General features: G+C 36.8%; 2 protein-coding genes across 4 annotated transcripts in view; both read left to right on the top strand.

The window, feature by feature from the left end:
• Window positions 1–2,988, top strand: part of LOC143188794 (uncharacterized) — a 49,133-nt gene extending 46,145 nt beyond the window's left edge. For all 3 annotated transcript variants that reach the window (XM_076393237.1, XM_076393239.1, XM_076393238.1), the window contains one exon: window positions 113–2,988. In XM_076393237.1, the coding sequence (XP_076249352.1) occupies window positions 113–226 (114 nt within the window). In that variant the 3' untranslated portion in view covers window positions 227–2,988. The remainder of the gene's footprint in view (window positions 1–112) is intronic.
• A 2,640-nt stretch (window positions 2,989–5,628) lies between these two features.
• Window positions 5,629–11,523, top strand: LOC143188793 (hemocyte protein-glutamine gamma-glutamyltransferase). Its single transcript, XM_076393236.1, has 8 exons — window positions 5,629–5,647; window positions 7,440–7,934; window positions 8,200–8,426; window positions 8,524–9,125; window positions 9,601–9,698; window positions 9,940–10,230; window positions 10,330–10,490; window positions 10,822–11,523. The coding sequence occupies exons 2-8, from the start codon at window positions 7,460–7,462 to the stop codon at window positions 11,107–11,109; spliced, it is 2,142 nt and encodes a 713-aa protein (XP_076249351.1). The 5' UTR covers window positions 5,629–5,647; window positions 7,440–7,459; the 3' UTR covers window positions 11,110–11,523.
• The last annotated feature ends 5,842 nt before the right edge of the window (window positions 11,524–17,365 follow it).

Below are 17,365 nucleotides of genomic sequence, written 5' to 3'. Positions count from 1 at the left end.
CCAAAATTCAGTTGAACAGTATTCAGTAGTATTACCAGTTTCAGCTGAATTTCGGACTACAGCCTTTATTTCTAACCTAAAAATAAATCTAACAAGTACGAAATATTTGTAGGTGCGACAGAGCTTGCAAACGTTGTCACAGCAATTTGTGACGATGAGCCGAAGCAGTGAAACGGATCCAGCAATGTCTGCCGGGGCGATAGAGCCAGAGGACGCTCCGAGTTAGCCCCCGACGAAGCCGACAAATCTAACGCAACCAAATAATACGAGTCCCCGTCGTCTCGCTAGCGTATGAAGCGTCTCGTATTGAAACGTGTCCTTATCTTTCGCCGGCGACGTTGTACGTTTACGGTACACCGTATAAAAAACGACTCGAGCGACTGATCGACGGTGTCCTCAAAAATAGGCATTATTACATTGTTGTTAGTACCTAGATTCGTGAGGCCCAAAGGTAGGCAGAGTTGTTCGTGAAACGATGAAATTAAAAGCAGAAGAAACTCCGTGGAAAGATCGCAAATGATCTTCCCTAGATGAAGCATGCATAATCCGATTCTTTGATTTTCAGTCGCGCTTGCTGGTATTCATTAACATGCTTCAATGCTGAAACATAAGGATACCGTATAAACGATACACGTGAACGTTGTTATTATTAGGTGATCAAGAAAGTTCTAACATTTTTGAAGTTGAAAGATCGCTTCTATTATAAGAGAAACTCTGAGTTTTATAAAAATGAAATTTGTAAAGAATCTTCTTGTTGGGGGAAGGTAGTTTGTGATTTGGCAAGTAACATTATTTTATTTAAAATGTACAAGTGATCTTACTGTAACTTCAAGAACGACGAAATTTTCTTATTTACCTGATATTTACGTACATGTAATACAATTGATAGCGGCAAACGAATGTTTGCTAATTATTACACGATACATTGACGATGAATTGACGAACACAGAAAAGTAATTGCTGAGCGTGCAAAGCGAGCGAAGGGATTTTCGTTTTCTGTTTTTCTTTTCTTTCTAAGCTAGTCACGTATATATGCCCCGCATAAGAGTATAATAAATGAAGCGGTATATATGTAAACGTATATACACGTACACAAGACACACATACACATACATAAATATAAATAATATAAAGAAAAGCTATATATGTATACACATAGAATAATGCATATTTCGCGATTACTTGTTGATTATCGAGTATTTCAGCTAGTTCGGCCGTTATCTTTTCAACGATACGACCTGTAAAATTGCAAGCTTAGAATTAACGAGCATTACTTTGTGTTTTACAGAAGGGGAAAAATTCCTATGTTATCGTGATACGAAGAAGACGACGCTTGGAGATTGAATCATGAGCTTGTGCGGTGTTCTGACCGTTTGAAGTATTAAGGGGGGAATTTCTTTTACTTTTAATAAAAGATAGATTTCTTTAAGATTTTTTATCTCAGAGTCTATATGGTGAATTATGTTCAGTCTTCCTGTGTATTTTTATTATATGTTCAAATACTTGTAACATTTTTATAGATTTTTCAACTATCCTGAACCTTTCTATAAAAAAGTAAACATATCTGAGGAAATGACGACTCGCCAAACCCAAGTAGTCGATATCATTCCGCAAAATGTCCCAATTTTTGGCAATAAAAAAAAGAATATACAGCATGTCACTTTTCAAACGATGTAGAGGGATACTTTCTCAACAGTTTTTTTTTTTAAATTATGCCAACCAATGAATCTTTCCCAAAAAAATATTGTAACTACTTGAACATATAATAAAACCATACAGGAAGACTGAAAATAATATACTATATAGTTTCTTTAATAAAAAATCTTTAAAAGATCGATTTTTTACTAGTGGAAAAAGAAAGTCTTCCCTTAAAAAATTTCTGTTGACGAATGCCGAGTCAGCGCGCGCTTTCTCAGGCAAATGTTACAATTTTCTGTGCACACAAAGTGTTCCTACGACTAGAGAAGACATTTCTCAACGTTCGCTATGCTAACGAAGAAAACTGTTCGTTTTGTTCTTCTTAATTCTTTTTCTTTTGAAGGAATCGAAACGCAGAATATTGTATGGAAAAGTGTTCGCGAAATATTCCATTTTACTTGAGAAAAACCGTGTCCTCATACGGTTACATATACATTCTTCTATGTGTGAGACAAGTGAGACATGTTTCGGACAAAACGTTATTATATATTTGCGGTTAAATATGGGATACGAGAAAACTGGGAGACTTGACTGTGATAGTAGGATCGAGAGAACGCATTAAGTTAAAACGCGGCCGCGTTTATTTGGATTGTCGTTTGCTTCTTAAGAAGAGGAAGAGACTGGTTTAGTTCGATCGGACCAAAATGACTTCGTGACGTAAACGCGGCCGTCTTTTTTTTTTTGGAGATCACTTTGGGGATCTGCGAGGAAGTGCTGTTACATTATTTAGCTATATTTATAAACAAAAGATATGTATGTACATCAAGTGAAATTCACTTAAGCATTATTTCTTCGATACGTTATCGTTTACTTTTTAATGATTAAATACACGATTGTATTGTGATCAATGATCATTTCTAATCATTTTAACGCAAGTATCTTTTACTATCCTACTTTCTACTATGTATATGGTGGTCGTGGAATCATATTCTAAATTATAAAAGCTACGGAAATTTATAAAAACGAGGAATATATTTATGGGATGGCGATTTAGTAATCTATTTTATTTATTTTCTAGATTTTATGAATTCGGAGTATGCACTTGCACTTGGAACGAGTTTTATGTATCTTACGTGCGTTGATTGGGTTTACAAAGTTGTAGTTGATATACCTTTTGATGTGTGGCTAACTTGGGGAGGTTGAAAGGAAACTTGTGCCTGACGTGTGTGCCATAAAGAAGGGAAATTTGCACTCCAAAATAAAAGGGTGAACAAAAAGGAAGAAAAAAGAAAGTATTGAGATAATGCGAGTTCACGTACGAAATAAATAGCAGGATTTCTTTGCTGCATACTTTCATTGAACCTCCTTTTTATATCTTCCTTCTGGATTTAACATTTTCAAACTTTGATATTAAAATAACACTGTTATCGCGATGCATAACTTCGACACGATAATGCGTTATGCAGTATGAACAAAATTTTACAACGGTCGCCACTAAGAACCTTTGAAAGCTTATCAAGGTATATTACGAGGAAAGCAAAAATCGGACTTAATAGCCAATGTTTGTGCCAAATTTTGGTATCAACTTTTTTCGTTCAAAAACTGAGAAATTGTTCAACTGTTTTATCTTTAAATTATGTAAACAATTTATCAAAATTCTCTGAAGCGATTAGACGCGAATGTTAACTCTCAGCAGGTACCATGAAATTCTTCAGATCTTAGAGATCTAAAAATGCTTCTATAACCAATCGCTTTGGCCCAGAAATTTAATATAAAAAATCACAACTATAGATGAGTTATCTCACAATTAAACAATATATCGTGTTCTGTTGATGAATTCTTTGGAATTAACGTATTTAAAGTTTAGACTACCAAAAGATTGAATAGAATTTCTGGTACTTGTTGTGAATTAGTCAGCTGATCAGGATAATTATCTGGCTAATCGAACGTGAGATTAATTCACAGAGTAAATTGAAATGGAAATAGTAAAGAATAACGCCGTATAAAGGCCGTGGACTTTCCCTTTCCGTTTACGTACGAATACTGTTTGCCTTAACTATAACGTTTCTAGACACATTTAGATGGATGCTCAACTTATGATCCACTATTTCTTAGAAAAAGAAAGTATCTATATGGCAGCTCTTGATTTGTAACCGTTGACTGCGTGCGTACTGTTCTGGGAACGACGATTGAATTTTTAGCTGTACCTTTTGGAATCTGATATCAACTTCAATTAAATAGAACTAATTTACCAATACTGAATGTCATTTGGCATAATAAATGAAGTTCAAGCTTCCTACGAATATAAATTCCAAGATATAAAAGAGATTGTGTTTGAAAAAATTTAGATAGAGATATTCAACAATTTCTTCATACATTTAATATACATATACATGTGTGTATTTTAAAAGTCTAATTGTAGCAGTAATTTTGCTACATCCTATTTTTTAAATTGAATTGTTATATAGGAATTGAACTTCGTTCCTTATGATTGATGTCATTCCCTTTACTCATAAAATCTTGGAAACTGGAAACTGAAAGCAGTGAAGAAAATGTACTTGTTGATGTTCAACCTTCTAAGAACCGTTGTAAATCTCGGAACCCATTTTACATGTTTATACTTTTCGGTAAAGCCTAATGTTAAGCATTTAAACAGCATACGAACGTTAAGTAACTAAGATTGCTATTAAATTAGGGGAGACTTAAGTTAGACTGTAAACACTGTAATATACGTTTACGTTGATATTCTACTTTCCGTTTTCTTGTGCACGATTTTATCATTACGTTGAGTGTTAGATCGTTCTTGAGCATATCTTAACGTTAAGTTGCAAGAAAATAATGCATCTGTTATTATCAATTCCCAGCAATGAAGGTATTGATTAAAATCCTTGTCGCGTACCATACTAGACCGCACCTAACGAATCCAAATAACGCCGCGTCATTTTTCTTCAATAGAAGAGCTCATAAGAAAAACAACCCTTGTCAATTTTTACCTTCTTTTAGGTAGCATCTATTATTTTTGTTCAATCGATTAATATTCTTTTTAACAAAATATTCATCATAGTACAAATATTGCATTTCTGATGGAATAAGTTCCATTGTATTGTAAATCTCGTTTCTGACTACAGTGTGTGTTTATTTAAAAAATTGTCAAACTTGGGAAGGGCTATTTTTATTATGAGCTTTTCTATTGTACCATGTCGGCCAGGTTTTAAAACGTACAGCTCTGTTATCAATTGCGCGTTCACTGTACAAGAATTTGTTACATCGCGAGAAGTTTATAAATTACATTGAAATTCGAATGTCGAGTTACTGGAGGTGAAAAAGAAGGGGAAGAAATGTTAAAGACGCAGGATGGGGTCGTGAACATTTCAAATCACAGACAGACCAATGATTTACAACATAATTTGTGTAGTCCAATAAGACGGAGCGCAAATAAATTTATGAACAAATTGAAGCTGTATTCCTTTCGACGATTATCATGCGGACAACCGCAACATCCACGGTCTAACAACTTTATCGAGTTAATTAGCGATAGCTGCTACTGTGATAAGGTAACTGTTTCCTAATGTTTCCTTTTGTATGGCGCCTTGTTTTTTTAAATTCAAAGTGTATTTCCAAAGGTTTCTATTCATGAAAAATATACATTACAAAATTAAGAAGAATAAATTGTTAACGAGTATCAGAATGTTTACTAGAAGCTTTTTAAAAACATAAAATGTTATTTGATTTATTTTTTTTTTTAAAGAAATAACATGTTTAATGTCTATTCTGTTTTATTTTGTGAATATTAGGTAGACAATATATGCAGTAGAAAAATTATTTTGAAATGACTGTTCAGTTAAATGGAATAGAGACGTTAAAGTATTAACATTTTCTAACGAAAGTAGTGGGGACTTCCCAGTGAAGTTAAAGGAAGCGGCGCCTAGTATAAAAAGCTGGCGGGACCCTGAGGATGCCAGTGTAGCGAGAGTGTAAGTTGATGTTGATTGTCAGTCGGTGCTGTCTCGTGAGTAATCACTTCTGCATTTAGAATAACATCTTTATCTGTCAATAGCTTGTCGCTCCCGACAAATCTCTTTTAATTTTTTTTATTTTTTTTTGTCCATGTATTTCGTGTTTTTTGAATCTTCGACACATTAATTATGTATTAAACTCATGTAATTGATACCATTTTATATCATAAAGATATTGGATTAATTTCACAAGTTTTTAATTTACGAATTACGAATAGGGTATTCGAGCATTAATAATTAGCAATAGTAATTAAAGGGAGGAACCTCTTGACAGATATTTTTGATTTGATAAAACTAAAAGAGGAGAGTGAAAACAGACTTTTGAAATTATCTCATAATTAACTAACTACACAAAAATAATAATAATAATAATATAATAATATAGAAATAATAAAAAGACTATTTGAAGTGGAGAAGTTACATTTGCATGCATTATTATTCACAATTTTTTCAAGACCAACATGGAATACTAATTTAATGGTATCAGTATCAATTGAGCTCGAAAAAGCGCCTCACTATAGACTCACCGCTAAGCAGTGAGCCTAACTTCTCGTTTCGAACGACATCTAAATTCTTTCAAATCTTCACACCACGCATACAGATCACGTCTAATTATGGATGCACATTTCCCACGAATTGTACATATCAGTCAGCTCCATTCTGGGGTGACACGCATCCATCCGTGCCGAAGCAACTCACGTTCTTGAACGTATCCGGACGTTTGCGCAATGATCCGATGAATCAATGGTAAATTCCCAGTAGCAATACTATGGGAAACGCGTCTGGTATTTGGGTGCATGCCCCATCATGATGGTCACATCCTCGAGATCGCCGTTGCAACAGTTTCTTGAAAATTGGGACACGCTTACTTTCGAAACCTGATGGCGGAGACATAAACCACTTGCCTGCTCAATTTTCATTCGTGATTTCCACTGAATATAGAAAAGGGAATAAATAAAAATAAAAATGAAAGGAATAATGGTACGAGGTCTATGGGTAGAAAGGTTTCTCTTAAGATCTAAATCTGCTTTGCATTTAAATATTCTAAAGGTAGTGAAAGTGTTTGATAAAATATCAAAACACAAGATCATGAGATTTATGAGGCTGTTCATCTTGAAAGATTGACAATTCGATAAAATCAATGTATTCAGTAGTTCTTCTTCGTGAGAATCCTTATAGTAGAATATAACAGGCAAGAAAAGTGAAGATAATATTCTTATGAGTAGAATTCATTAAAAAATATGTGAAAGTTTCTAATTTTCAGATGTTATATAATAAAGTGTTCCAAAATTGAAAATTTTATAATTAGACTGGACTAAACATTCACAATAGGAGTGCCTGTAGTTTCTAGTGATTCTACTACTACTAGCCTCAGTGATTCTACTACTTCAATTATGCATAAGCAGCTCATTATGATAGACTAGTTGTATGATCAGAATGCAAATCTCTGAAGTTTCGGTAGACTTTTATGGCAGTCAGTTTGTTGTAGTCACCGAGTGTTCCTCAAACAAGAAACTCGTTTTACCATGCTGGAGAATCTTTCTTGGCGCATATCTTATTGACTTCGTCACTTCCTCGCCTCGTTCTGATCACTAGCGTGTCAGGCTTCGAAGAATCTATCCTCTGTAGTAACTATCAATTTACATCTTAATGAATTCCCATAGTATACTACTAAAACTTGTCCACGAAATTTCTACAGGGTGTCTCAAATGTCAAGCGTAAAATTCGATAGAAGAAGTAAGCTTCAAACTACAAATAAAAAAATATTTAACGTATGTTGAACAGGTGTCACAGAACTTGCCAAAATGTCATCAGAAGAGCCCCTAGTTGTCGAAGCAGTTTACTTCTACGAGAAGGAGAACGCGAACGCTCATCACACTGTCAATTACGAGTTGGTGCATTTGGATCCACCGACTCCAGTCCTGAGAAGAGGCCAAGCCTTCAACGTCGCTCTGAGATTCAATCGTGAATACGTGGACGAGACAGATATCGTCAGACTGCTGTTCAGTTTTGGTCCAAATCCTAATGTCTTGAAAGGTACCAGAGGAGTCAACACCATCACCAACCGAGACAGTTACCTGACCGACTTGGAAGCATGGGGTGTGCGTATGGTCGGCGTCTTTGGTCAGGACTTGTCAGTGGAGGTCAGAAGCCCCATTGACAGTCCTGTTGGTGTATGGCAGTTGAATGTGGAGACCACCACTCTGGGCAGGAAGAAAGCTCCGAATACTTATAATTATGAAAGGGATATCTACTTGCTGTTCAATCCTTGGATGAAAGGTGAGACAAGGGATTCAGAAATGTGGCTCATATGCTGTAATTATGACATATCTCCAAATATTGCTGTTTTTTAATTGTTAGTATAAAGGGGATGGTTCATACACTGAACGTATTGTCTTGGTGTAGATTGGTGATATGTTGTTTTATTATTTGATAGAAGTTGAGCGTTGGAACTTTTCGATATACGAGATATAGAGTACGATATTTTTTTAAATTGAGAAGATTTCCATATTTTTGTATTCATGAATGTTTATTTCATTTTCAGATGATTTGGTGTACATGGAGGATGAACAGCTTCTCGATGAATACGTTCTAAACGATGTTGGAAAAATATGGGTCGGTCCATGGGGAAGTTCCCGAGGCAGGGAATGGGTCTTCGGTCAATTCGATGCTTCTGTGCTTCCAGCTTGCCAGTTGCTGCTGGAGAGGTCTGGGATTAAAGCTGTTTCCAGGGGAGACCCTGTCAAGATGTGCAGAGCTATCTCAAGAATCGTAAGCTTCTTATTATTGTCATTTTAGAACTTTAAAGAATTCAGTCCTAAAGGAATCTTAATTTAAATTCAATCCTAATTAACCTGGATTCTCTCAGATAAATTCCAACGACGACAAGGGTGTCATCACTGGTCGCTGGGACGGCGACTATGCCGATGGAACAGCGCCTGCCGCGTGGACCGGAAGTGTACCGATCCTGGAACAATTCCTAGAAACTGGCGAGTCAGTAAAGTATGGTCAGTGCTGGGTGTTCGCTGGGGCAGTGACCACCGTGTGCCGAGCCCTTGGCATACCATCCAGAGTGATCTCCAATTTGGTATCAGCCCACGATGCCAATGCCTCGTTGTCAGTCGATCGTTACTATGACAAAGACAACGAGGAGCTGGAATACGACCCTAACAATCTGGAGGGCGAGGACTCCATATGGAATTATCACGTTTGGAACGACGTTTGGATGGCCAGACCAGACTTGCCCAAAGGCTACGGTGGCTGGCAGGCAATTGATGCAACACCCCAGGAACCTTCTGAGGGTTTCTATCAGTGTGGGCCAGCTTCTGTTGAAGCCATCAGGGAAGGAGCTGTTGGGTATAATTACGATGTCACGTTCATGGTGGCTTCTGTGAACGCTGATCTTATGAGGTGGAAGGAGGATCCAGAGAGTGAACTGGGGTTCTCGAAGATCGATTGTAATAAATATCAGTAAGTAGTTTTTGAGAATTTTTTTGGGAGCGACAAAAACGTAGTTTATAAAAAAATCGGTAAGCTTCAATCGTAATAAAAATGTAAATGATTGGTATTTATCAGAAAATCCACTAAACTACCATTACAGCAAATCATTATCTGAACATGAAAAAGATTGTTAATCACAAACCAAACATCGTACGTTATATTTACCTTGCAAGTCATCAATTCGTTAAAATTCATCTGTATTTTGTAATCGTTACCTCGATGGTATCATGAAATACATGCTATCAACTTACATAATCTTGACAATTACAAAACGTTTATGCAAAATCTTAAAGTACCCACCATTTTGAATGCGTTAAAGTGACGCGCCTGGCACCTTAATTTACAATGCATCGGTTGATTTATAACGTGTGAAACCTATTTGTTAGGTAGCTGTTTTTTTCTGCTGATTGCGAAGAGATTTTTATTGACTATGTTTCATTGACAGCATTGGTCGCATGATCCTGACAAAGGCACCTTGGATCTTTGATCCTAATGGTGACAGGGACCGAGAAGACATTACTTCACTCTACAAGGCGAAAGAAGGTGATTGTTCATGAATTTAATTTGATTTAAAAATACTTAATCCTTATATGCATAGAGCTCAATTATTTTTTTATGACTTTTGGTGCACAAAGTGGGGACTCGAAGATATTTTATAAAAAACTCCAAACTATTTTTCAAAAAAATTATATACTAAAGAATTAATATCAAACTTTGCAAAACTCATTTACTCTAAGAATAAGTAATACTGCAGTGAGCTTATAACGAATGTCATATTCTACAGGAACCGAGGCTGAACGACTGACGCTGTATAGAGCCGTACGTAGCACAGAGGTCGCGAAGAGATTCTACTCTCTACCCTCTCCAGGCAAAGAAGACGTAGAGTTCGACTTGGAGGACCTCGAACGCGTGAAAATCGGTGACCCATTCGCTGTAATAGTGAATGTAAAGAATAAGTCGAAAGAACCACGAACCATTCAAGCCATTCTATCCGCTGGCAGTGTCTACTATACTGGAGTCAAAGCGAATCTAGTGAAGAGAGCATCTGGAGACTTTGTTCTTCAACCAGACTCCAGTATGTTTATTTTGTTGAAACTTTTTACAAATCTTATTCTATTAGTATAGCGTTGGAATTCAGTGATTATAATTGTTTTATAATTTGCGTGAATCCTAGGTGAACAGCTGAGACTCACAATCACGGTAGACGACTACCTGGATAAGTTGGTGGAATATTGTATCATGAAATTATATTGCATTGCCACGGTGAAAGAAACCAGGCAGACCTGGGCTGACGAGGACGACTTCCAGGTCTTGAAACCCAGCATTGTGGTCAAGGTAAAATCATTAGTTTTGGTCGAGGCAATAAAGAAGCTTGTACAGGATATCTCAGGAAAATGGGAAATTTCGGGAAGTAAATATTCTTAAGAAAAAATAATACCTGGGATAATCTGCTTTTATATACTTTTTTCAAACTTAAGTGTCCTTCGACTGTAATAATATAAGTGTGGTGACCCTTCTAACATTTTGCCAGTAGAGGTATTTCCTTATATAAATAGAGGTTGACATAATCTTTGACTTCCTCTGAATGTCCCCACCTTTATAGCCTCGTCTAGAGTCTAGACAATAATACTTGTTTAACGTTCTAACCAGTCGTTCATTTATTCAGATCGACGGTGACCCCGTGGTAGGAAAGCCATCAACGATCAGTCTCAGCTTCAAGAACCCCTTGAAGAGAGTTTTAACAGAGTGCAAGTTCAACTACGCTGGTCCAGGGCTTTCCAAGAACAAAACTCTCATGTTCAGGGACGTGGACCCAGAGGAGGACGTATACGTAGAGCATCAATTGGTGCCACAGAAGGCTGGACCACAGAAGATCATAGCTACTTTTACATCTAAACAGCTGGTGGACATCACAGGATCAGCTGCCATCGATGTCCTTGACGAAGATGAATGAAGTTCTTTTAGGATCTATTTTATCATGTGTGACCTCTTCATTCGACTAAATTGAACGGATCAACTAAATCAACATGATCGATGACGACATATGAACAGTATCTTATTGAACCGTGTGCTGAATGAGTATATAGACTCCGAAGTTATGAATGGTGTTCGGTTTTAGACAAAGATTGAGATCACTCCTCGATCGGGAGATTGTGTCATCGAAGAGACTAGTGGGGACCTAAAAATAGCCGAGTACTCGTGGCTAGTAATGTATGCATGCTTGCGTGAAATGAATGAAAACAATGCATTATGGATGTTAAGGTATTCATTGCCATATTCAATAAAGAGAATAGTTTATCACTTGTGTTTTGAGAAAGTCCACTGAAATAAATAACAGATTTTGGAAAAAGAATGCTACAAGCTACAAGTTATAGGAACTCTTATTATGCAACGATATTTGATATCAAACTTGTTTTTTGTTGCTGAAAAAAACCCTCTTAACACTCATTTAGTGATTATTTATTATTTTATTTACAATCTGACCATGCAGAGTGCTTATTAAGGCACAAAAATTCATTATGCAACAGTTTCAAACGAAAGTATTGTATAATTATTGTGTCGAAATGCAAACAAGAGGCGCTATGGATAGAAATAATTAAGAAACTTTTTAAGCTCTACATGTTTTACTGCCTTACAGTTTTACTAATCACTATTTTATTCTATTTTTGAGAATAGTGATAGTGTGTGAGTGAATGAGTGAATGAAATCAAAAAGCCCAAGTCATAGAACAAATCATCTTTATTAAAAAAAGAAGATACGAACACAAGACATAAATTAAGAGAACATTCACAAAATGAAAAATCAAGTCTAAATACATAAAAGAACAAAGTTTGAAGAATGCAAGTACGGGACAAGTCACGAGATAATATCACAAGTGATCGTGAACTGCAAACACCAGTAGACAACCGAACACACAACAGCATAAACGAGAGGTAACAAATTCTCCCTAGAAAATACTGAAAATCTATCGTTCCTCTGCATCCTTTCACTCTCGGTTCGCTCAGGAGACAACCTAGTGCACGTGCTCGAAATCCTTTCCACGCAGTGTATCTCCTCGTAGCTTCTAGTCTTGGTTTCCTGCACCAAGGTCTCCTTCGAGATCGTTGTGTCTTTCACGACAATTTTACTGCTAGATTTATTCGAAATCTTCATCTCGATCTTCTCAATACTCTCACTGATAGGCACACTCGTGCTAGGCATTGAAACAGACTCCGAAATATCCTGCTCAGAGTCTTTACTAGAAGTCGTTAGCACCTCAAAATGCCTCAGAGTCCTCGACATTTCCACGATATCGGTTTCACCAAAATCCCCTAGCCTCTTCGTTACATTGGTAACACTGCTACTTCTGAATACACTTAGCCTACGAGGCTGTCTGTTCTGTTTTACTATCTCCTCGCGCCTTTTCTTCAGTTTCTGCAGCTTCTCCTGCAAATTTTGTTTGTACACATCGATTGCTCGGTACACGTTATGAGCTCGAAGCGCAGCGATCTGCAAGGCTGCCACCATTTCGCTGGAAACTTTCCTAGCAGGAAGCTTGTGGGATTCCCCTTGCATCGTTTCATTATGAATACAATTCTCCGAGCCCATGGAGGACAGATCTGAAGAACTGAGTAACACTGAAGTCTCTGACTCAGTCGAACTCTGCGCAAGAGCTTCTCCATTTATCCTGTAATTTGCTAAAGGCTCGTTAAAGTCGTGCATCTGGTTGAACAGTGTATGGAAGACATGATGACAAGTTTTTGACAGATCTTGCTCATCTGTCGAATCTTGAACTTCGTTGTGAACTTCCACTGACTTTACTTGCTCTATGTTTTCTGTGGAATCATTTGTTCGTATAGAATCAACTTGTTCAGTCCCTACTGACTTGGAGGCATAAGAAACTTGTAGAATATCCCTGAAATTGTGGCCAATGAGACTCATCTCGGTCATCGATGACACATCTCTGTTTTTAATCACCAGATTATTCATCTCCTTGGGCATTTGCTCTTGATATTCTGTAGCAAAGTCCTTCATTAGCGTCGTTTCCGTCTGAACTGCCGAAGCCCGCTGCTTCACTGATGGAATTTCAGGAATGCATTGCGAGCCTTTATTCAATCTCCATGGTGGACTAGTTTGAGACGAGGCATCGTTGAAATTTATCTCCATGCACGTTGCAGCATCCTTTTTTATTACTGGAGTTCGTGGAGTAGAGCAATTCCGTATTTTATCAACATTATTTGAATTTTCGCGTTCTGAGGAATCCCCTTTACAATTTTCAATATTGTCCACAGACCTATCTTCTTTAGGACACTCGGTGTGCGAATTTTTGACATCAAAAAGCATGTTGACGGAGTTTGTAGACTTTCTCCTGAAACAGTTTCGAGCTTTCTGTTTTTCTTTCATTCTCTGCTCTGCTTTATTCACTAAATCACGATCGACACCTTGCTCGCATAAAAATTCTTTTAGCATGCTCAGCGACGTCCCATGAGAGCTCGTTCTTGACTTTTTTTCTTTGATAGCTGATGTACTTCTGGTTTTTCCTTCATACTCATCGTCGATGCAATTTACTTGCGACTGTGCTTCGTTTCTCGGTGTTTGATAAAAAACTGTCGGAGGAATAGAGTTAAAAGTCGTCTGACAGTAGTTTGAGAGCCTCATTTTTGCTGCAGGATCCAAACTTGACGGGAAGTCTGTCATGCAGCTCGTGCTTGCCATGGGGGCGAAGTTAAGTTGGATTTTTGACTGCGAATTTCCTAAATTTTTATCCACTGTATCTTTTCTGATACTGGTAGGAAATGAAGGAAGGTCTTTTGCTACAATTGTAGTCGATAGCGGCGTTAAGGATTGTTTTGAGAGCTTCTCGATAATATGAAGATTTTCATTAATTGTTTGACTAATTTTGGATCGATCTTTTATCGATAGACTCGGATCGGTATCTCTTGTGGGTTCCTCTTCGTTAATATTCACTTTTTCTGCAGTTGCAATTGAGTTGAGGTAAATGAAATCTGTTTCAGGGTGAATCTCATCTGTAGCTGATTTACTTTCCACTGGGTTGGCTCTGGGACTGAGCATTTCTTCAGGCATAGAATGTACTCTTTGTTCTTTAGAGGTTTTTTGTTTGATTATCTTTTCAGGGTTCTTTAAATACAGACTTTCTGTACCTTGATGATATGCATTGTTACCTTTAGACGCTGTAGCTCTCGTTCCTGTCTTTGATTTGGGTCTAAGACTAGCCTTCAGACTCGTACTACTGGTTTTAGTTGAGACTTTAGGATGATCAGGTATTCGAGCAATGGTAGCATCCTTTATGGAGTATGTATCTGCAGTTATCTTTTTTCTAGATTCACTGGCCACTCGTCCCTGCTTCATTTCCCTGAAAGAGAATTTAATTTTGGGATCACAATCCCTAATCACTTATTTTTCTACAGAGTTTATATTAATTTTGTCTATTAATTATATTTGTATGATAATGGAATCTTTATAGTCAATTACTTGGTACTTCTTATTGGTTGATTAGCTTTTTCTTTGGCCTGTATCAAGGTACGAGACTTTTGCCTCAATACTGTTGTGCTGCATGATGCTGGGATTTTTGCTGTTCCACCTGGTCTCCAAACAGGTTGTGCATTAGAAGAGGTTCGAAATTTTGATCGAATAATTGACTGCTTCCACTGATTAGCACTCAATTGTGTTTGTTTTTTTGCAACCCTGCCTTTGTATGTCTTCTCCTCAGTGGCTGCATTTTGGCCAATGTCTAGAAGCTTCATCCTCTCTTTATTTCTGGAAGCATGCTCAGTTTTTATGGAAGTTTTCGATCCATATTCTCTTACTGGTTCAACGTTGCATAAGATTTCATTCAAACTTTCTTTCTTCGTTAGATTCGCCTTTGCTGCTTGTGACCGAATCCTATTTTTGTGTCTGAAGCATTTACAATTGTGATCAAAGTCTTTTGTTAGACAGAAAACAATTTTACAAATACTGGGAAAACAAAAAGTAAAATTAAAGTAGCAGAAAATTAGTAAAAGTAACAGATTCACTATAAAAATTACTTGTAATTAGGTGAAGTGTTTGATGCACGCCGATTCATCGATTTATACCTCCGTGGATCTTTAACATTCTCCTTCTCCTCGTAGTCGGTGATAACATTTTTTACCATGTTTGATATAGTTTCAATAGAATTGGACACTTCGTTTGTCCATTCATTCGAAAACCAAATGACATCGTTCAGAATTCTTCTCTAAAATTATGATAAACAAATTGTCATTTTACTTCATTTAAAATGATTAACTATTACCGACAAACAATGCTTAGTGTTTAGTGCTTACTTTCTCGTTTGTATCGCATTCAAGGGCGGTTTTCAATTGCGGGCAATCTAGTTGTCGTTCTGTCACCGAAAAAAATTAATCAAGTGAAAAATGCAAGGTTAATTTTACATAAGTAAGAGTTTTACGCACCTTGTCCGTCCAGAAAAGATTTACATTTGTTAACAGCAACTGTCAACTGTTGAATATACTTCAAGGAAAGTTTGATGATTTCCGTCTCGGCCTTTGATTCGTCATTTGTAACGTGAATATAGCTCTTATACCTGCATAGAGTTACTTTTGAGACTAATTAAAATTTCAGTATTATTAATAAACAGACAGGATTTATTTTATTTTTCATGAAGAGGAGCTTTGGGGAAAAAATTAAGAAATGTTAAAAGAAACAAAAAATAAAAAAGTTTGAGCGAAAATTGGCCAACTTTGAGTGGTAAAGTTTGGCGAAATGTATGGACTTGGTAAAATTTTTTTCAGAGATGTTGTTTACAGTAACATAAAGATCAAACCTTCGAACTTTTAAGAATTTTAGCTATATACCTTGTAATAGTTTTTCCCAAAAGTCGTATCATCGTCATAAAACGATCCGAATCATCCGAGACTGACCCCTGCAGCTTCATCTTAATACACTTCATTCTTTGCCAATCATAAGCCAAGTGCTGGTAGATCTTTATTAATATATTCGATAATTTCATATTTCTAAGACCAATACTCGTTCGACTATTATCAGATTTAATTATCTCGTTTCTAGTATCCATAAGATTCATCTCCGTTTTCTTCTTCTGAGGCTCCCGATACTCCTCATCTTCCTCATCAACAACTTTCAACATCCCACCACCCTTATCACAAGAATTAAATTTAATTTCTTTAGTAGTCATTTCCATATCCCGTTTCTGAATAATTATCTTCATATTCTTTTCTTTCGGTGATTCGGTATCCGAATTAATCGTTTCAGGATTAGATTTAATCTTCTTCAAATCAATTAATGTATTTTCCCTAGACGAGGGCTCAGTTTTGGAGAGCTCAGGAACACTGGATCTCGAAGTTTTACTTTCGTTAGAACTCGTGGAGTCTTGTCTGATCACATTATTACTATCAGACGCACTTGATACGTATGATGAAGTCGAATCAGCATTCTGACTCTTCAAATTATTATCCTTCTCTTGAGCCACCACTAGATGTCTGTTCTTAGGCAGCATCCTCGGAGAAACCAGATTATTCACAAACTTCTCATCCTCTGTTAAAGACAATTCCTTGCTGTTTATGAATAATCTTCTCAATCTCGATACTCTAGGATCTTCTTGAATTGCAGATGTTCGCTGGGCCTCTTTTGACTTCCCTTTGGGAAGATCCCTCGATCCTTCAGGCCTCTTCAAATCAATCGTCTCAAACACTTTCCCTTCTTTCTCTTTTAAACTAGATTTGCTACTATCTTCAGATGTGGAATTGAGATCTAAGTTGTTATCTAATTTGAACTGCGATACAACAGATTTCAAATTTTCTTTAAAGGCATTTCGATTGTATATCGATGGCATTTCAGGAATTTTTCTCATATCTGTCGCCATCTTTTCTGTATTAGAATTCTGTCGATCTCTAGTGGGTTCAAAGGAAGCTTCCTCAGTCTTGAAAGGAATATTATTAGAGATTTTTCTATAGGCTCCATTATCCCTCACAGTAGATTCTAAATTATTCCCACTCGGCCATATTTTCTTCGATCTTGCCCCAAAAGATAGGCAACCATTCTCTTCAACATCAGTAGACTTCGAGGATTCCTCGTCTTCCTTCGGAGAACTCATCGAACATTTTTCTTCGTTCATTTTAGGCACTCTTCCATCGATACTTAAGCGATTATCCTTCTTAACAGGATAAATCTCAACCAATTCCACAGGACAGCTAACAAGAGGATTACCAATATTT

This window comes from Calliopsis andreniformis, chromosome 3 (genome assembly GCF_051401765.1).
Source record: "Calliopsis andreniformis isolate RMS-2024a chromosome 3, iyCalAndr_principal, whole genome shotgun sequence".
Classification (NCBI taxonomy): Eukaryota; Metazoa; Arthropoda; class Insecta; order Hymenoptera; family Andrenidae; genus Calliopsis; species Calliopsis andreniformis.
Note: the sequence above shows the minus strand (reverse complement) of the source record. Positions and strands in the feature narration are given on the sequence as shown.